Source organism: Nelumbo lutea, chromosome 1 (genome assembly GCF_056320005.1).
Source record: "Nelumbo lutea isolate HS-2025 chromosome 1, American lotus-T2T, whole genome shotgun sequence".
NCBI lineage: Eukaryota > Viridiplantae > Streptophyta > Magnoliopsida > Proteales > Nelumbonaceae > Nelumbo > Nelumbo lutea.
Window position 1 is genome coordinate 151,477,509 of NC_142684.1, and position 21,198 is coordinate 151,498,706.

Sequence of the window (21,198 nt, forward strand, 5' to 3'; positions counted from 1 at the left end):
CCTTGATGAGTTGCTTGGAGGTGAGCTGCCTGATGGTGAGCTACCTTGATGAGTTGCCTAGTGGTGAGCTACCTTGATGAGCTGCTTCGTGGTGAATTACCTTGATGAGCTTTGTTGCTCTTTTAGAGACTTGGAAGGAACCAAACGTCAGAGGACCCGGGGTGGCTAACCTAGTGAGGTTACTCCGATGCCTGGTCACGTATCATTTTTTCGTGATGTGTCAAATTTTTGGCTGAGTACCTCGTCATCTCGTCTGCTCCCAAGTGGCCTGTTACTCAAAGGCTAAAGTGGAGCTCCTTGGTGGTGAGCTGCCTGGTGGCAAGCTACCTAGTGGCGAACCACCTGGTGCCGAGCTGTCTGGTGGTGAACTACCTTGATGAGCTTCTTGGAGGTGAGCTACCTTGATGAGCTATCTGGTGGTGAGTTACCTTGATGAGCTGCCTGGTGGTGAGCTACCTTGATGAGCTGCCTGGTGGTGAGCTACTTTGATGAGCTTTGTTGCTCTTTTAGAGGCCTGCAAGGAACCAAATGTTAGAGGACCCAGGGTGGCTAACCCGACAAGGTCACTCTGATGCCTAAGTTAACACTTAGTGGAGAGTTGAGAATGATATTAGAGAATGAGAGAGCTAGAGAGCAGAGATTACCCATCATCCTTTCGCCCCTAGGGGTGAGGTCTTTATATACTAGAGTCCTCGTGGGATAGGTGGAGCATTTCCTGGATTCCCGCTGTGAAGGGACCTGCTTTCGTGCTAGGTGGGGATAAAGCCACCAACTGGTAAGATTGCCCATTTCCACCTGACTCGGGGAGTGGGTGAGCTAATATAGCAGTTACAAGTCATAATCTTGTAAAATGCGGGGTACGGTGGTGAGCTCCTCAGGGTTGTCAGGCTGGCACCTGTGTTAGGTCGCTAGGTCGGTGCCTGGGCCGAGCTGCCAAGTTGCGACTGGGCCAGGCCACCAGCTCGTGCCAGGGCCAGGTCGCACTAGGGCCAGGCCACCAAGTCGCGCCTGTGCCAGGCTACGCTTAGTGGGAGACCATCAATTTAGCAAAAACAAATTATTGCCAAAGTGATATCGGGTATCACCTAGTTGTTCTAAGGTGACAGGTGTTATAATGTAATTAAAGGGCCAAATCGGCCCTCATCACTAATCACATCACAAGAGTGGATTTATTCAATTAATTTCATTTAAATAATGATCTTTGAAGAAATCCTAATATTCTTCTATGATTGTGATATAAGAGTTTATAACTCATGCATACAAATCATCTTTCGCTTCTTTGTTTCTCTACTACACTTCCGTCCAAGATCTAAATATTAGTCTGTTGGTTCCACATACCCAAACGGTCTTAATTAATATCAAGACACAAGAGTCTTCCCAAACCGTATGTGGAGTGGACACTTTGCGTATTGCAATCAAATAGCCAGTGCATTACATCAACGTCTCCAAGAATAATTTTTCTTTTTTCTTATTTCTGGTGGGTGCTCCAAATTGTAAGTATTCAATCACTACTCTATCATCCCAATCCATGGAAAGCCAACCTGATCTCAGCTCTCAGGAATTTGCGAAGGCCCATTACCCTGAAGCCATCAAACTTTTGACAGCCAAATGTGAATATCCTCGCTACATGTTATATATTCATCGCCCAACAAGCTCCTCTCAACATGATTTCCCTCCTCGCCGATCAATTCTTCAAACCTCGAGATTAGGTTTGAGTTCAAAAAAGTTCTTTTGAGCCAAGTAAATGCCACTGATCACTTCTGCTCACAAGCTGTTGGAGTAAAGCACAAAGTTTTTAAGAAAGTTTTGCTAGCCTGGCAGCGCTAGTCAAAAAGCACAATTCTTATCGTAAGAATCTGAATTTCCTTTCTAAACTTTTGGAAGCAAAAAGTGGATTGCATTTTGGGCATGCCTGGCCCGATCCAATTCGAGTTTTTGCATTTCTCAATTCAAATTATATAAATATAAATATGTACAGTGCAAATATATACAAAATACAAGCTGTTGTATTTGTATTTGCAATCTTCCTAAATGGAGCCTCACCAGAAAAAAAAAATAACAATAATAAAAGAGCTTTTGCAAGGGTTAGTCTCTGGACTGGGCCTAGGCCTGGGTCTCATCTAAAACGAGGGTTGGGCTTGGGTCTCGGTCCAACCCAACTTGAGGTTATCTGACATTCTATAACAAACTTACGTGTGGGCTTCGATTGGGCTTGCCCAACCAAACCCAACCAAGCCCAACCAAGCCTCCCCAAACTCAACTGAGCCTGAGGCTGGCCCAAGCTGTATTGTGTGTAGCTTGGGTAGGCAAACTTGGGCTTGACCTTGGGCTAGGCCAGAACCAAGTCCAAAGCCTAAGTCTTAAGGTTGGGCCAAATTGGGTTGACCCAACGACCCTCAACCCAATTCAGGTTATATTTTGTGATTAAGTGGTTTTTAAAAGTATTTGTTGCACAAGTAGTTTTTAGAAGTGCTTATTTTAACAATCACTTAAGGCTGTTTGGTGACCCACTTGCCAAATCACTTATTATGTTTTCTAACCACTTATTGGGGTGGTGATGTTTGGTGAGCTACTTTCCCCACAAGTGTTTATATTGACACAAATAGCAATTGTAGCCCTCACTTTACTCATACATATAAACGATGTTTTTCATATATTATACTATACATTTCAATGAAAAATCACCACATCATGACACTTGAGAGCCCACGTGGGCCCACACATGGAGCGCCATGTGGACCCAATTAATAATAATAATAATAATAATAACTATACTTATAAAAAATAAAGAAAAATGCAATCACAAATCAAGAAAAATATAAACATTTAACTAATACAAAAAATCAAGAAAAAAATCTGTAGCCCATATATTTCAGCATATGTTTTGCATCATTTTTAACAAAACACACATAAAAAAAAAAAAACTCATGCATAAGAATCATCACATAAACAATGCAAGAAAATAACAAATCTCCTCACTTGAAAAATCTGAAAAAACGAATCCAGACAAATATTCACCCAAAAAACAAGAAAATAACATCTAACATGGAGGGGAAGAGTTTGGGCGAACTCACCTTCATTTGCTGGCGGTTGGACGGTTGGGTGTCGCCGCTAAACTTGCCCAATCACAGATCTGCGAATAGAGAGAAGAGTGCATTTTTAGGCATTAAAAAACTCAAGAAAAATGCTTCAAATCGAATGAAATAAGCAAAAAATAGAAACAAGGGGAAAACTGACTGGTCTGCCGGTCGTATTTTCACATCATTGATTGTCGCTAGTGGACATGCAACTGGAGTTTCTGCCCTCTGCTTGCTGTATTCGAATAGGAGAAGAGGGAAGAAAATCCTCACACAAGGGAAAAAATGGGTATTAAATAAATTATTTAGGGACTGAATCGTCTCATGCATTTTGAAAAAGCACTTCTCCAAGAAGTGCTGGAAAAAAAAAGCTAGTGTCAGGTCGTTTTTAGAAGTGAAATCAAACATGACCTCAATCCACTCAAATTGCATCCTTATAACAAAGAAAGACATTAAAAAAAAACCTCTCCAACCAAGGAGAGATGAGCATCTGAGGTATCTGCCTTTTGACCTCCCAATCTCTAGTTTTTACCTCTTGTTTTCAAAGCTTTGCCCACAATATTTTGCAACTTATGGTGGTAGAGTAGTTATAGTAAAGTAGTTGAGTGATACGTGCACTTGGACGAGCAAGTATATCACTCATATTTGATTTAATATAATGATGCCTAGAGATTTCTGATTTCTCACTCTCCTTGGAAACCAACTTGATTATCAAAAATTGGACGAATCAACGTTGAATCAACTCTTTGTTTTTGGATTAGCTAATAGCCAACCTAAAAACCAAGAACTGTAAATCCAGGAGAAATATTAATTGAAGTATGATGTTGGCAGCTTAGCACTCCATTCTCGTCTTTGTTTGGCGAGTACCACTATGCAAATGCTGGGCTAGACTGGGCCAAGTTGAAACCATAAAATGCTTAATTATATTCAAGATATTGGGAGTGTAGCAGGCCTAGGCCCAAACTTCATCTTCCCGGCTCCCCAAAACATAGCCCAATTAAGGTATATTGTTGAGGCAAGGAAGTAGGAAAGGCTGCCCGAAATTCACAGGGAACAAAGGTTATATGTTTCATATGTTTAGATTTGGAAGAAATAGCAACAATTTGACTTTGATCCATGTTACTAAGTTTATGTAAAATGGGTTGGTTGGTATAGTACCTACTGATGCAATATCCATACATCTGATTCGAGAACCCAATAGTTTACTACCTATGCATGTTAAGACGAGGAGACCTATAACTGGGTCTATAATCAGATGCCAACTTGTAAAAGGAAAATCTAGTGGAATCAAATGAAAGAAAAATTGAAAAAAAAAAAAAAGCCTCGGCTGCCTATACCAAAAACATTTTTAATTGTTGGTATGCGCATATGATTATGAGTCCTAGAGATGTCAATGGGTCGGGTTAAACGATAAAACCGGATTGACCCAACCCTATAGGGTTGGATCCGGCCATATTCAACTTTAGGGTTTTGATTCTTTGATCCAAGTCGGGTTTGGTTCAGGTTTGGGTTTTGACTGGTCCGCCCCATTGGGTTATAATGCCCCTGCATATATACAAAGTATCTTTTTTTTTTTTTTTTACTTTTAACTCCATAGCCTTAAAGTTTAGCGTTTTTTATATATTAATTTTGGTTTTCTTCTTTTTTTTAAATGGAAAATGTATCACTTAGAATCTATAAAACAAATTTCTAACTTAAATTAATGGCTTTTAGGTTTTCAACACATGTTAAAAAACTACAATTGAAATGTTATGGGTCAGGTCGGATTGGTATCGGGTTAGGCCCTATATGATCAAGTTGGGTTTGGAACTTATGTTTTTCTCTTTATTTTTTTTAATCGGGTATGAGTTCAGGTTGAGGCAAACCTATGCCAAATTACTTCACTTAATCCTAATCGGAAAGACTAAAACCTTAATAACATATTTTATGTTTTTTGAATACTAGTACGTGTGCCTGTGCAAGGCATTTTTTTATGATAATAGTAAATAATATGTTTTCAATTTTTACAATTTTTTTTTATATTTCTGTCTATAAAAATTAACCATCTTTAGAGTCTTAATTTTGTTTAGTATGATGAATATACAATATTAGAAATGTGTCCAAATGTTTTTTTACAAACTTTTTATTTTTATACTTTTATGTATTTTAAGATATTTTATTTTATTATTATTATTTAATTAGGACACTTTAGGGTTGACACATTTGGCCCCAAAGGTTGAATTGCTAACTTGCCATCAAAGAAAATAAATTCATTTTTATTTGGTTTTAAATTTGTATTTTATTTCTATTATCAATAAAAACAATTATTGATTTTTAATATGGCTAATTAATATAGAATCCAATGAAAGAATGAAAGTTAATACCCTAAATATAAGACTTAATGAGGGAATTAAATTAGTAGAAATGTAATAGTTCAAATTACAATTTGTTCCCTTACAATTAGAGAATGGTCAAATTCGAAAAAGGGGTATTTTTGTCAAGAATAGGATTCAATGAATGTTAATGGGAATTAATACTTTAAATGTAAGACTTAATGAGAGAAATTTGAATGAGGAAAAAAGTGGTTGTTGAAATTAAATTTTGTCCTTACAATTAGAGAGGAACCAGATTAAAGAGAAAAAAGAGAGAGAGAGAGAGAGAGAGAGAGAGAGAGAGATTTTAGTCAAACAAAAGTTTCATAGTATCATTCACACTTATAATAATAATATAGATTTTATTCTTCATCTCCTCTCATATCCTTGCTACCCATAAAAAGATCTACTTTAAGTCATAATTCATAATAAACTGTAGTAATTTCAAACACTTTTTTTTTTTAATTTTGTACTAAAGGAATCAATAAAAACTTCAACAAACAAATACTAATAAAACATAGGATTAATATATGTAGTGAAAGGTGAGTTAAGATTTAAGATTGGGAAGTTCTATGAGATTTTAAGGGATGTGAAGAAAATTAGGTTGGATTCAAGCCAAAGTTGACTTCGGATTGGGCTAAGTTGGGTTAGGGTTGAAGGAATATAGTTAAGATTAGGGTTAGGGGTTAGAACTTAGGATTTGGCTTTGCCTGGCCTCAACCCGACCCAACTTGCAGGCCTACTAATGAGTCTCATGTTAGAAAGACATAAGAGATCTAAAGAACTTAAAGAATATATAAGAATTGGTAGAGAACTTATAGGGTGTTCCACAACATGGTTGGTTATGCTTTTGAAAACAAAAGCAACTACCAAATCAACAAAAGCAATATATTTTGCTTGGTGTTGTTTTCAAAAACATAACCAATCATGTTGTCAAACACCATCTTAGTTAATGCTTAAGCTACTAGGTAAGGTGGTGTCAAACTCATGTGTCAAGTCCGTGTGTGAAATGAATTTTCTAATTCAAGCAATTCTCTTGATGGACAAAATGGTATTAAAGGTGAGTTCCAATCTGCTCCTTACAGAACGCACCTCACACTTACCTCATAGCATGTCTCAGCCGTAGATTGGAAACATCTCCCAAGAATAAAAATTTACAATTACAGAGATATTCCATATACATGGCTAAAACATACTGTGAAGTTAGAGGTTTTCCTATGGTTGAATGGTCAGCCCATCCGAATGGAATATACTCCTCACACAGAAGCACCTCACAAACACATCTCTCATGCATTGAGAACATCTCCCATAAATAATAACTTACAAATACGAGAGATGTTTTCAATATATGATAGGATGTGTGTGAGATCAATATGAGGCGCCTTGTGTGAGGAGCAGATCCAGTCTCAGGTCCATGACCCTGACTAAAACTTCAAGTTGATTGCCCTCCACTTGCAAGCCCTATCTATATCCTACTGGTCCCCATTGCCTGAGAGAAAGTAATTTGTTTTTTTAACGGAATTGAAGAAAACTCATGACTCCAGAATTGTTAATGTTGATCGTCCTTGTCTGAAATTCAAATAAATGATATTTAATGTATCCATGTGTACAGAGTGGACGTGCTGACTCTTGATTGGCTCGGTATTTTGGGTAAATTCAAATGTTAGAAATCTTCACCTACCTCTTGTTCCTAGAATGGTAATGGAAAGCTCCCAGATTAAACTCAATGTAAAATTGAAATAGAAAAATCCAAATTTCCTACTCACTTTCTCTACCCGCGCAAAATGGTCCAGGCCCATCTGATTCTGTTATTTTGGATGGCGCAGACTTGGGCATAAATTGAAATTTGGGAAGTCCGACCCAACATGAGTCCGAGACTAAAAATGAAAATAGTTCTTTTTAGGTAAAATTTATAGTACATTCTATGTAAATTTCTGCAAATTAAACATGAACATAAGCAATCTGTCATGCCTGGTTAAGCTTTGGAAAAAAGAGAAGGCGACATGTCATAATAACATTTTTAACATTAAAGTCTTTTAATGATGAGAACATTGTGTGATATGTAAAAATAGATAATTTAAAGTCTGGTTTACGACAGAATATTTAAAAAAAGTATATTTAATTTACTGCATAAACACTAATGTGGCATTTGATAAATCTGAAATCTGAAAAAAATATATTTTTTCATTTAATTTACTGCATAAACACTAAAGTTAAAAATATATATTTGTCTGAAATCTGAAAAGAAGCATATGTGTTTTTTTACTTTTTAGAGGTTCTGAATCCATAAGTTTGTTTATATTGGATCAACCCTTTACTATCTGAAATTTACTGATTTACTATTTTACCCCTAGAACATACTATTTGAAAATATTGAGTTCAATTTGCATTATCTCATAAAAAATAATTTTCAACCTCAAAATAATATTGAAACAACACAAATAAAAAAATTATTAATTATTAATTAAGAAATTAAACAATTAACATAAAAAAAATAATTAATGACTATAAAAAATATTAAACTAACAAATAATTACTAATTTACACAAATAAAAATTAAAATAATTTTTTAAAAATTAATGAAATAATTAAAAATTACTAGTTAATAAAAATATTTAACAATTAAAAAATAATACAAGTAAATTTAATAAAAATTAAATTTATAATTTATAATTTATAATTAATAATTAATAAAAATATTATTATTACTCACCGAACCACCGCTAGTGACAATGGCGGTGGTGGGAAGACAAGGGGGAAAGAGAGAGACAGAGAGAGACAGAGAGAAAGAGAGAGAGAGAGAGAACCGCTGCTGCAAGTTGCAGCGGTGGTAGCGAAAGACAAGGCAGAGAGAGATGTATGAAGACGAGGAAGAGAGGTCGAATGGGGAGGGGTAGTTTTAACTTTTGGCCACTTTTGAAACACATCTAAACGCGTTAAGTGACAGGCCTGAGTAGGGCTGTTCACGGGTCGGGTTCGGTTGGTTTATTGCGGTTTTTCCAACCGACCTGACCTGGTCGGGTTACCTGACATAGAAACCGAAACCAACCCAATGTTAAACAAAACCGACCTGGTCGGTTTGAATCGGGTTGGGTCGGTTTCGGCTCTAAGTTCATCCCTATGATAAAATCTTGCTAATTTTAAAAACAGTCATAAATTGAACATCATTTCAGCCATCTCCTATGATAAAGTTTAAGTGAAAAGTTAATCACAAAAGTTGTTCATTAATCACTATTCACTAATCCAAAGTTTCTTGCAACCATTTAAAAACTAAGTGGCCTAATGGGCTTTGGAACTTCATGTTTGAACTAGGAAATAAGTCGGTTTGGTTCGGGTCAATTTCGATTTTCTTGTGTGAAAACCAAAACCGACCCAAATCATCGATTTAAGAATTTGCACAACCCGAAACCGACCTGTGCTGATGAAAACCCAGCCAACTCAGGTTGGGTCGGTCCGGGTTGATCGGGTTGGGCCTTCTTACGAACAGCCCTAGGCCTGAATTTAAAAATTTCAGATACGAAAGCAACACCAAACAAAGGTGGCCTCAGAAAATCAACACTTTCATATTGAGAAATCTTTAATGCAATCAAAGGCCACCTAAATTTTAAACTATAATATTTTTAGAGTCCACGTTCTGTGGTCCCGTGGATGCACTGGACGATTGCACCCTCGAATGAGAGTCGACCACGTCAGTTGGGCGAAAAGAAGCTAACATTAACACTTCACATGGCTGTTAATTGAAGTGACCGGTAGAACCGGACACAAAATGAGCTAAAAGAATATCTCAGTTCTAACCCTCCCTCCCATTTTCTGTTTCCCCTCCATCGAACCCTACCCCACGCACCGGCGAGCTCAATCCACACCAGCGCCGTCCACTCGGAAGCCACCGCTGGCGAGAGTGTCCGGCGGTATGTTCCTCTTCTTCTTCTTCCTACAAACATAATGGTCTTTCTGGTTTTTGTTTTTCAACAGATCGAAGGTGAGTGAACCAAAACTCAGCTCACACCGGTGGTTAGTCTTTAGTCGAACGAAGGTGAATAAACCTGAACCGCAGCTCACACCGGCGGTCTCCAGCTATTATTGGGCTGGATTAGTATTTTAATATCCTTAAAGATTGTGGCTACACTCTCGGCGGTGGTTTTAAAATCTTGGTGTTTGCTTCAAAGAATCCATGACAGAGGTCTTGGTTTTCCTTCTCATCACGGTTGGATGTCTTTATCAATGGCCCGAGACAAATTTACAAGTTGGGTTCTCGGAGGGGTGGGATGGCAGCATACACAGAGAGGCTTCGAGACAAGGAAGAACTGTTTGGTTGGTAGACATCCTTGTCCAATTCTTGATTCTTGCTAGAACAATGAAGATCAACCTTACAAGCAATATCGTGACTGTATCAAAGCTTCGTCTCCAGAGAGATCCTTGAGATACTTCACTTCTTGTCTCTGCCAGAAGAGCTTCTGTTGCAGATCAATAATCCTCTTCTCTGTGGTAGACGGGTCCACCGGACACTCTCCCACTGCTGGTGGTTTATGCGTTCACGATCCGGTGTGCAGTGAGTCGCCGATGGATGCTTGGGTTCGATGGAGGAGAGCCAAAAATTGAAAGGAGAGTAAAAAATGGCCAGTTCAACCAGTGAAACGGTTAGTAACAGAGAAAATTTCCATTAATTTGCAGTTAACACAGATGAGATGGCGTGTTCGCTTCTCATTCGAAGGTGCACTCGTCCAGTGCACCCATGAGTTTACAGAACACTAGCTCATATTTTTAAGAGTTCGACCTTGATGCCAGAAAAACATAAAACCGGAAAAAAATTATAACTAATCACCTGGAATAAAAAAAGTGCTAACCAACCAAATGGATATTCATCAAATTAAATTCAGAGGGGGCTTTGATTGGTCAAACCTATTTCAGTGTAATGTTTTTCCGGCATAGATTTTAATAGTAGATATCTATTTGATATATCCATATTATCCAAATTCCATCTGCGTTAACACTCTATTGGGCTTTGATTTAAAGTGTATCAGTGAACACAAAGGTATATGAGATTCACGCTGTGATTAAAATTTATAAATAAATTATTAAATTTCATTTAAAAATTTGATAAGATGAAATAAATCAACCAAATTAAGTTAGAGTGAAATGTTTAGCTCAACATTTCAATCTGACCCACAGAAACAGAAATATCACAAAAAAAATTGTCTACTTTAAAATTAGATCCCCAATGGTTTTGTGATTCACTTTTGCTGTAGGTGTTACTTTTATTTAACTGCAGGTTTTACTTTTTCATTTGTAATGCAAATGAAAAAAACAAAAAATAAAATAAAACCTAGAATAGAAACTAAACCAGAATTTGCTCTCAACACATCTACACATTCATATTTTTACTCCAATACAAATGAAACTGTACTGCAAACAAACGAGTCGTGGAAATGTGGAAATCCCAAAATGGGTGGCACTCTATTCGCTGGGTGGGACAAGAGAGGTTTCCAAATAGCAACAACCACCTCTTGATTAGAGGGTATTGAAAAAGTTGAAATTGTACTAAAAAATCTTGAGTTGAGAATTATTTTTCCTGGAGGGAGAGGTTGAGTATAGAAAGACATGACCAAGAAACTTCTATATATTGAGCTTAGGCAGCTGCAGGAAAGAATTAAACGTGATCACTTCAACCCTATTGATGATGGGACAAGTGCACAGCCCCAATAGCAAAATATAATTCCCCTGCGACATGGTCTTTTATTATTATTATTATTATTATTATTATTATTATTATTATTATTATTATTATTATTATTATTATTGGGTTTCATTGTGATTTGTAAAGTAAAAATATGCTGTGTTAATTCCCTGTTAAAAGTACTGTAGGCCCATTTTTATGGGCCTCTAGCCAGGGAAACTCCTATTGATTCCCTGGCTATTCTAATAAACTCTCCTTTGAAGTTTTTGACTATATACCCAAATATCAGATTTGATCTCACATAATGTGTTCCAATCTCATGTACATCGAAAATGTCTCCTCTATTTGTATATTGTTATTCATGCGATACTTCTAATGCACATCTTTAACATTCTGTTAAGTTGGTGTGAAGCGTGCAAAACCCATTTAATTTAAACAATTTCCTTCTTTAATCATACGCCCAAGGCTCTTCTGAGCTTCCAAATAATCTTGAAGACTCACTCTGCAAAGCTTTAGGTCGTGTTTGGTTGCAGTGCAATTTTATTTGTACTAGTACAAATGGATAAGAGTGCAAATATAAAAAAATGCAAATTAGTGTTTAATTTTATTTTGGATTTTACTTTATTCTACGTTATCTCCTAATTTACTTTATTTTTATTTGTACTGTAATCAAACAAAATAAGCTAAAATTAAAATAAAAATATATCAGAATTTACACTCAAATCATTTGCACTGCTATGATTTTGTATCAGTGCAAATTTATTTGCATTGCAACCAAAGACAACCTTACTAACACTCTCTGCACACACCTAGCTTACTATTAAAAAAAATTTCACTCCTATTGTCCATAGGTACCACGTTATAAAGCTGATCTCCCAGAATTAATCATATATCTTATCTCTATTGTTAGTTATCACATCCACCCACTAGTGGAAATATGGATAGCCCATCCCCCAACCCATGAATTGGGATTGCAGGTCATAAGTCATAACAGGGGTTGCCCACCCTCAACCCATGAATTGGGATCTATTCCTCACAGAGCACGCTTCATATCAATCTTGCATCCACATCCCACCCCGTGTCATGATTATATTTTCATGAATAATAAATATAAATACGAGAGATATTCCCAATATAAAGCCAAGACATATTGTGAGGTCAGTGTGAGGCACAGTGAGAATAGATCCGAACTCCCAACCTATAACCCATATAGAGCTTCTTTAATTGATCACTAGAGAATGACCCCCGTGCTAAGTACAGGGTAACTAAATGTGTGTATAGTTTAGTTTGAAGTTTACTATTTAGTTATCAAAAATTAAATTAAAAAAAACTAATATGGGTTTTACATCTTTGAAGTTGACAATCTATTCTGACCTATTTTATTTGAAACCCATTATTAATTTATGTTTTTTTTTTTAATTTGATATAAGATATTACATAAGATCTTATTGGTAAACAATAGCCCACTTTATTTGGTATTTACTATTTATTTTTAAAGGTTAAATTAGGTTGCTCCCTATAAGTTAAATCAAGTTTGTAATTAATAAAATGCTTTCTTTTTGAAAAAAAATTTATTTAAAAACAAATGTGGGTTTATGGTAATCTTTTAATGGGTCCCACCATTTGTATTTAATAGACTATGGATAAACATGTGTTAAGCTAATGAATAGTTGTCCATTGAGAATATTTAGGAGTGAAACAAATCCACTTTTTGAATCTTGTTTATTGAATTAATAGAATGACACATGTCTGAATGATGATAGTGGGCTATGAGCTTTAACATCAATTTATTAGAAAATGCAACGTGTCTAGCTTTCTAGAAAAATGAAAAGGCCACATGTCTGAATGGTGGGGGCTTGTAGACTGATAGTGGGCAATGAGTTTTAACAGGAATTTCTAAAAAAATGCCACATCTCTAACTTTTTAGAAATTGAGAGAGCCATTTATCTAAATAGTAATAGTGGGTTGTAGGCTTTAACAACAATTTTTCAGAAAAAAAAAAGCTATATTACTGTAGCCTAAACAACTTCCTTTAATATATATATCTTTAACTAACAACATAACATTAGAACTGACCTCCACACCATTTCATCATCTCTATCTTTGAAATTGTACAACATCAAAATGATTCTTCCCCCACTCCCCTTCCCTATATTATTTAAAAGTTTGTTTAACCAATAATAATGTCCCACGTCACAGAAAAAAAGATAGAATCTACACTAATTTAACGAGACAGGATCTGCTCCTCACAAAATGGCTCTCACATGCACATGGACAGTGCATCGAGAACATTTCCCGTAAATAATAATTAATAAGTGCGGAAAATGTGGATGTGCGTGTGAGGCGCCTGATGTGAGGAGCCGATCAGGTCTCCAACCTAACGCAAGCAAAATCTTTAATTGCAGTGGACCACCCAAAAAAATAACCTCATCTAATTCAAGGTGGGGCCATGAAAACCCATCAAAAGTTTTCAACTTTTGATTTAAGCGCAGCGTTACGATACGGTCGTAGCAAATTAATTTGCAAAATGTATGTTTGCCCCACAAGGCCACAACGTTGATGACTGATGTGGGGCGTTTTTATTGGCTAACAGCAATCGATCCGAGCTCATTTATTTTATAAATAAACGAGGGAAAACTACATGCTCCTGCAGAGAAACCTACCAGTCCTCTACTCTTGGCTACCAAAAAGCAAGGAAAGTGGAGTTGTGTTAAAAAAAAAACTTGAAAAGGGAGCATTCAAAGAATGAAGACACTGTAGAAGAGGCTCGCCTCGCCTTACTTAAACAACACTTCAACTACTCCCCTTTCTCTTGAAGATTACAGAGAAGGCCCAACCTCTTTTCTCCGATGGCTGTGCCTGTGCGGGGTTCCCTTATGTTGATGCTTCTTCTGGTCTTAATTTCTGTGAGCGCTGGAGGGAGATGGGTAGTAGCCCAAGTTCACCATGTGGTTGGAGACGATCGTGGGTGGGATTCATCTTCCGATATCGGAGCTTGGTCGTCCGGTAGGATTTTCAGGGTCGGCGATAATCTCTGTGAGTTCTCAATCCCTCTCAGTCGGAGTAAGGTTCTACTTTCTTCCATTTCATATTAAACACGTGGGCAGCCTTTATTTTTGGTTCACTTTACCAATCCTTCCGCATTTTCATTTCAATCGATTTCTTTTATCTTCTTTATAATCTACATATAGTGTTTCAGTTCTAAGCTTTAACAAATAAGAAGGTTCTTCGAAATCTTATTCCTTTGGGAAACAAAAGTAATTCAGATTTCATTGATTGTAGAACAACCAATTAATAACGCACAAAATCTGCTCCATTGGATAATTTTTTGTCTTTCTGGCCTCCTGGGTGTATGTGTATCATTCCTTTTTCTGCGCCACCCGGAAAAACCATCAGTTCGGTCAGGAACTGTGATGAAGGGAACGGAAACTGGCAAACTGGCCAGAGCTCCAGAGTCCAGACAACGTTATTGTCGTTTCCCGTTATCACGTTGTTGATGCCATATGCGTTTTGCCACGTGTACGGTGATGTAAATGGACCGGCCTAAAGAAGAGACCAGAACCGAGGCATCTCCTTCGAGAAAACTCTTTGACTGCCCAGGCTCAACAGCCTGGGCTGTCAAGAGGACTGGGAATTTTTCTTAATGAACCCTTCCTTTTTAAGCAATTAAGCTTAAGCAGCGTTTATTAAGAAGTGATATTGGTATTGGTGTGTGTCTGTGGCAGGGTTTGCGTATTCAATCGCGCAGGAAAGCATTGTGGAGTTGAGAAGCAAAGAGGAGTTGGAATCGTGCGACGTGAGTAATCCCATCAGAATGTACACCAATGGGTTAGACAGCGTCAGCCTCGACGTAGAAGGCACCCGCTACTTCACCAGCGGAAAGCCCGAGAACTGCAAGCAGGGTCTCAAGTTAAATGTGGAGGTTCTGCCCCAGCAAAACACAGAGAACCAGCAGCAGCCCATGATCATCTCCACAGTTGTCGAGGCCACTGGACCCACCCCATCTGCTGCTGCTTCCATATATCTACCACGAGGAGCTCCCTCTGCTTTGTGGGTTGGGTTCGTCTTGCCTTTCTTCTTCTTGGGTTTATACAACTAACTAATTCTGAATTCTAATCGGGGTAGTGTTGCATTGAAAACCTATACTAGCAAGTTTCTTCTGAACTTCTTCAGCTTAAATATATTTTTGTGTGTGTAATGCATCTCTAATCATTAAATGCCTCGTCAATGCTTGGGATGCTGGCTGTATTTAATTTTCCTTGGATGTTAGGTTTTATCAGACTCTTCTTCATCTTATCATCATCATCATCTATGCATTCATTTTCATATAAGTCTCATCACAATTCACTAGAGAGAGCTTGCATTATTGAACATTTCGGAAAATACAAGAAAAGCCAGCAACCGAGCGGCTGCATGGACAATCCAAACCCCCAAGACCTTCACAGGTTTTCTGCCCCATCCTACAGAAAACGTGTGATGGAACCGAAGCCTGGGACAGAGTTTTCGAACACAATCCTGAACTTGTCTTCTTCCCAAGACCCACAACCTACGAGAATGGTACCAACTTCCAAGCACCAACAATGCCCATAGAGAAGAGAGAGAGAGAGAGGTGGGGGGTGGGGGGATGGTACCAACAACAAGGCAACAACCAACAATTAATTGGAGTGGTTGCTAGAGCTAACCCTGTGCTATCATCCATCCAGATCTAGAGATCCAAAAATCTCTTTTGTGTGCCACGAAAGCTACAAACTAGACTGTCTGGCCTAACTTTTCGTGAGAAAGCTCCAAAGCTACAAGCTAGCGGTCTTTCTGTTATGTAATATCTAGGGTAAATTAAATATAGGTACTTTACTTGAGTTAAGGGGCTGAATCTGATCTTTCAAATGCAATACTTAGTGAATTGAGATTTGCTCTCACTGAGCGCTCCTCACACCAACCTCACATCCACATCTCACCGTATATTGGAAACATTTTCCATGAATAATAAATACAAGAGAGATGTTCCCAATTCACAGTCAGGGCATGATGTAAGGCCGGTGTGAGGATTGCTCTTTGAGGAGCAGATCTAGATTCATATATGACAACATGAACTTTTAGAAATATACACTTGAGTCCAACTTGAGTCTAACTCTGGAGTCTGGATCTGTTTCTCATAGAGTGCTCCTCACAGCATGTACCAGTCATTCGGGAACATCTCTTGTACTTGTATGTTGTTATTCATGGAGATGTTCTCAATACAGTATGGGATGTGGCTGTGAGGTCAACGTGAAGAGGGGTTGTGAGGGCAGATCCTAATTCCCAATTATGTTAGAACTAACATTATAGTGATGATATAATTATAAAAATGCCTATATTCAAAATTTATTTTTCTTCACAATTTTTTCTTTGTTCCATTAAAATGCTTTTATTCTTTGTTAAAAAGAAGTATAGAGATAATTCCATATGAAAAAGAGTAAAATAAAAGTTCAAGAGCAAACGACAATTTAAATATGGGCATTTTTGTAATTTTGTTCCTCATTATATTGTTAGTTTTAATATAATTGAATTTTTTTAGGATAAAGTAACTAAATTATAATTCCAAAATATTAACATATTTTAAAACATTTGTAATCCCTTGGGGGTAATCCGATAAGTAAAAGTAGTCATAGGCGAGGCTTTTGGCCCTTTGTGCTATCAAATGGGTTACATTGTACTTTCTATTTACATTAATGATAGAGAAAGAGTTAAAAGTTTTATAGTAAATCCTTGGTCTTTCACAAAAGCCAAAGGTAAGACCAAGGGAGAGAATATTGCTCCTGGATCCCTTTCACCACAGGCAACGAGTTTAAACATACAACTATGTGATCTCTTGTCAGTTGGACTGCCACCTTAAGTCCTTGCATCACCACATTAAGTTCTGCCTTTTCCGTCGAGCTCAGCCTCTTACAAAGGTCCCCTACAATACAACAAGAGAGATGGTTAGATAGGTAGATAGCTCTAAAAGTGATATGGATTGGGGGGAGGAGATATGAGAGGTGTCGTCTCCCTAAGATTGAGAAGCCTGATACATGTCGTTAATTTTAGCAATAACCATCTCGATTGGTATCTACTTATCTCTAAAACACCTCTCATTCCTTGCCCATCAATATAATACAAAGCAATAGCATACCAGTTAAGGACTAACTAAAGCATGAAACTAACACATTCGTGAGAGCAAGGATACAATTTTCCACGACCCTTGAAACAAGTTTTGCAAGTTTATATTCCATGGAGGTAGTGAACAGAATGACATTTTAGAAAGAGGTGGTTGATCGATTCAGGGGGCTTCGTTGCAAAATTGACAGGACTGGTTTTGATCATTAGCCAAGATGTGTTCTTTAGCTGAGATGAAACCATTAACCACTCTCCAAAGGAACAATTGGAATCTGGGGGTCGGAGAGTTTCCAAAGACACTTACTTGTCGACTGGGATGGGTTGTGCAACAGATGTTGGATTTGGGTGTAGGCATACTTTGTTGAGAATTTCCTAGAAGGGTGGAAAGTCTAAATCTAGGAGATGGAGGTTTCTACAGGGAATATGGGTGTATTGTTGATATCCCGACCATCCTCCAAGAAGTGATGTTGGATCAACCTCTAGTTCCAACTGTTGTTGTGAATTAGATTTGCTATTGGGCTATGTCTAAGGGTCGGGGGCCCAGGTTGGGTTGGTTGAGAGCAGATGCCTTCTAGTGTTTTTGCTTGTTTTTTATGTTGTCTAGGACATAGGATAGGTCATTATTTCTATTCCTGGACCAACAAATTGGCAGACCCAAATACTTCAAAGTCAGATTGAGATTAATATAGAGCTCCTATCTAATCAATCTCTACAAATGGGGGTGGATATTCTTACAAAAGAAGAAACCCGATTTTTCAAAATTTATGAGCTGGCTTAACATGGCTTGGAATTGCATTAGAATGGTCTTTAGGTTATCCATCTCACCCCTATGTGCCATAAGAAAGAGTGATACATCGTCAACAAAGAGAAGATGGGATATTGATGAGGCCTCCAGGGCAATTTGGACACCTTGGGTTCTATTTTCAAATTTAGCTTTGATCAGCATTCTTGAGAGTCCCTCCATTGCTAGGATGAACAGATGCGGGGACAAGGGGATCCCCCTGCCTTAGACCTCGAGTAGGGTAGAAATGATCCTCGAAGGTACCATTTATAAAGACCAAGAAGGAAACTGATGAGATGCATTCTTAATCAGAAAGTAGATGTTCGGGGAGAACCCTAACGCACCTAGCACCTTGATGAGAAACGACTGCTCTAGCCTGTCATAGGCTTTGGACATGTCCAATTTAATGGCCACGTATCCCATACCCTTTTTATGGTGTTTTAAAAAGTGGAATATCTCGTGAGAAATTAAGATATTGTCAGTCATTTGGAAGCTTGCCTTATAGGGACAAAGAGAGCTTATGTTGGGAAAATACATTTGTCTAGAAGAGGACAGAGACGGTTGGCTAGGATCTTAGCCAGGACATTGTAGAGAACATTACACAGACTGATAGGTTTGAAATCCTGGACTTTGACATAATCCACTTTCTTAGGATTTAGACATATGGAGGTATGGTTTAGTCTCCTGAGAATTTTCTTTATCTAGAAAAACTCTTGGCTAAAAAGACAACATTCTCTCCCATTAAATCGCAGCATTCCTTGTAAACCAATGCATGCATTCCATCTAGGCCTGGGGCTTTAATATTGCCGATACTCCAAGGGGCTTTTTTTAACTTCTTCTATTGAGGAATCTACTAAAAGTTGTTCATTGTCCTTTGCAGAAATGATGGAGTTGAAAAGGGAAGGAATGGTACTTAAGTCTCCAGTGTCATAGACTTTAAACAACTTTGAAAAGTAAGATGTGAACACCTTAGCAATGTCCTTATGCTCTGTCACCTAGTTCCCTTGCTCATCTTTTATTCCCTCTATGTGGTTCCTTTTTTTTCCTTTTTTTTTTTGTCTGAACCTCATACTCCTATGAAAAGTAAGATGTGAACACTTTAGCAATGTCTTTATGCTCTATCACCCAGTTCCCTTGCTCATCTTGTATTCCCTCTATGTGGTTCCTTTTTTTTTCTGAACCTCGTACTCCTATGAAAGTACTTAGCATTTTTCGCTACATTGTAACCACATTTGTTGGGATTTTTGTCTCCACATGCTTTCTACCTGATGAGAAAGCTCCTCAAAGTTTTTATGTAGCTCTTGAATTTTATGATGATCTCCTAGGCTATTCTAGTTTACCCGAGTGATTTCATCCTATATCTGGTGAAGACATTTTGGGGGTCATTGAACATAGATTTACTCTAGATGATTAATTCTTTTTTTTTTTTTGGCTCTTGAATTTTATGATGATCTCCTAGGCTGTTCTGGTTTACCCGAGTGATTTCATCCTATATCTGGTGAAGACATTTTGGGGGTCATTGAACAGAGATTTACTCTAGATGATTAATTCTTTTTTTTATTATTATTATTTTTTCCATCCTCAAGGCTAGCTTGTAGGCCATGTGACCATTAATTTGAAAGCTCCAACCCTCCTCAATCTCTTTCCTATAGGATTGATCTGCTTGCGACATTTCATAAAAGCGAAAAGGCATGGGATGGCTTTGGATTTGAGAGGTTTTTTTTCTAGAATCAAGGGGTGATGGTTTGAACCCCACCTTGGAGCCAAGGGCAAAGAAGCATTCAGTGACTAAGAAACCTAGTCAAAAGAGGCAATAACCCCATATAGGGTTCTTATCAAATAGGGTCCATTCCTTTAGCATTTGATCTAGGAAAGACCTCCTCCTTTGATGCTCATTTCAAAGAGGTTTAGATCTAAGATCATGTTGCGGTATTGTCGGGATGTCAGCTTAGAGATGGACCAGGATGAGTTTGGGTTAGTCAATCCCGCTACTGTTGCCTCATTGAAATCTCCCATAAGAATATATGGAAGGTCAATTGTTTGGAGCCATGCTTTTAGGTTTGCCCAAAATCTATTACATTGAGCCTTAACTGGCAGACCATAAATAAACCAATCAACCAATCATATGGGAGTTCCTCATCAACCAAAGAAGTTGAAAGGTGTAAGCCTTGATCCGGGTTTGATCTCTCAACAGTCTCTTATTGAATATGGTTTGGAACTATGACCTAGTTCATTAGCGCCTATGTTGACGAGGATTTAGGCCACTCATAAACTATGAGGTTAGGTCTCTCATCCTCCACTTTCAACCGTTCTAACAGATTGATTCTTGATCGTTTACCCCTTGCTAACATCATTGGGTTACAAAGTCCCACCATGAAAAGTTGGTTAAAAGAAGCTCGGGCTTGGACAACAAGTTAGAGGTGGTTGGGGACACTCATAGGCACTTTAGGCTGAGGTTTCCACTCTTGTTGACTGGGGGGGGGGGGGATAAAGCTAGTGCTAGGATATCCTCCAAATCTTCTTGATGAACATTGCCTTCTTGGGGTTCCACTTGAGCTTGAGTTTTCCCATGATGAGGCTTTGATCTTGTCTCAAGGTGTGGTGGTAGGCTTGGATGATTCCTGATTCTTTTGTTGAAAAACTGATCAAAGGAGCAACAACTTGTCTGAGGTAGCTATTGTGAGCATCAACGGAAAAGATGTTCCACTCTTCCACAGAGATAGCACATCCAAGGTAGGTTTTTATATCTTAATGTGGCCCAACTTTGAGTGTTGTAGAAACAACTAGTCTTCAGGGGGTCTTCTATTGAGATTTGGAATTTTGCTCTAATGTAATTTTGGGCATCCGTCACTAAGTGGATAGGACCAATACTTTGAAATATAGGGTAACCAACTTGTTTAGCTAAAATTTCGAAAGGGAGATCGTGCAATTGAACCCATACTTCAATCTCATGTAGGTTCCACTCACACTACAACCTCCGATAATCCAAGGTTTGAGGATGACCCATTGTCCATCCAACAGCCAGGGTATGTTGTCTCTAATATGTATGAAGTTGTTTTTGACACGGAATCATAGTCTGAAGTAGCTTTTTTTCTTATTGTTTTTTTTTTTTCACAACTGGTTCAGGGGGGCCGGTTTAGGGCTCCTCTACCCCCTGAACTGGTCAAACCCGTATTGGAGGGG

At 38.0% G+C, this 21,198-nt stretch overlaps 1 protein-coding gene across 3 annotated transcripts; it reads left to right on the plus strand.

The window, feature by feature from the left end:
• The first annotated feature begins 9,169 nt into the window (after positions 1 to 9,169).
• On the plus strand, positions 9,170 to 15,398 carry LOC148878385 (uclacyanin 1-like). 3 transcript variants are annotated; one of them, XM_088953990.1, is made up of 3 exons: positions 9,170 to 10,065; positions 13,696 to 14,138; positions 14,828 to 15,398. In XM_088953990.1, the coding sequence occupies exons 2-3, from the start codon at positions 13,952 to 13,954 to the stop codon at positions 15,199 to 15,201; spliced, it is 561 nt and encodes a 186-aa protein (XP_088810116.1). In that variant the 5' UTR covers positions 9,170 to 10,065; positions 13,696 to 13,951; the 3' UTR covers positions 15,202 to 15,398. The 3 variants fall into 3 exon arrangements, with proteins under 3 accessions (XP_088810116.1, XP_088810123.1, XP_088810108.1); XM_088953997.1 differs by having other exon boundaries at positions 9,197 to 10,065; positions 13,756 to 14,138; XM_088953982.1 differs by having other exon boundaries at positions 9,691 to 10,065; positions 13,756 to 14,165.
• Positions 15,399 to 21,198: the final 5,800 nt, after the last annotated feature.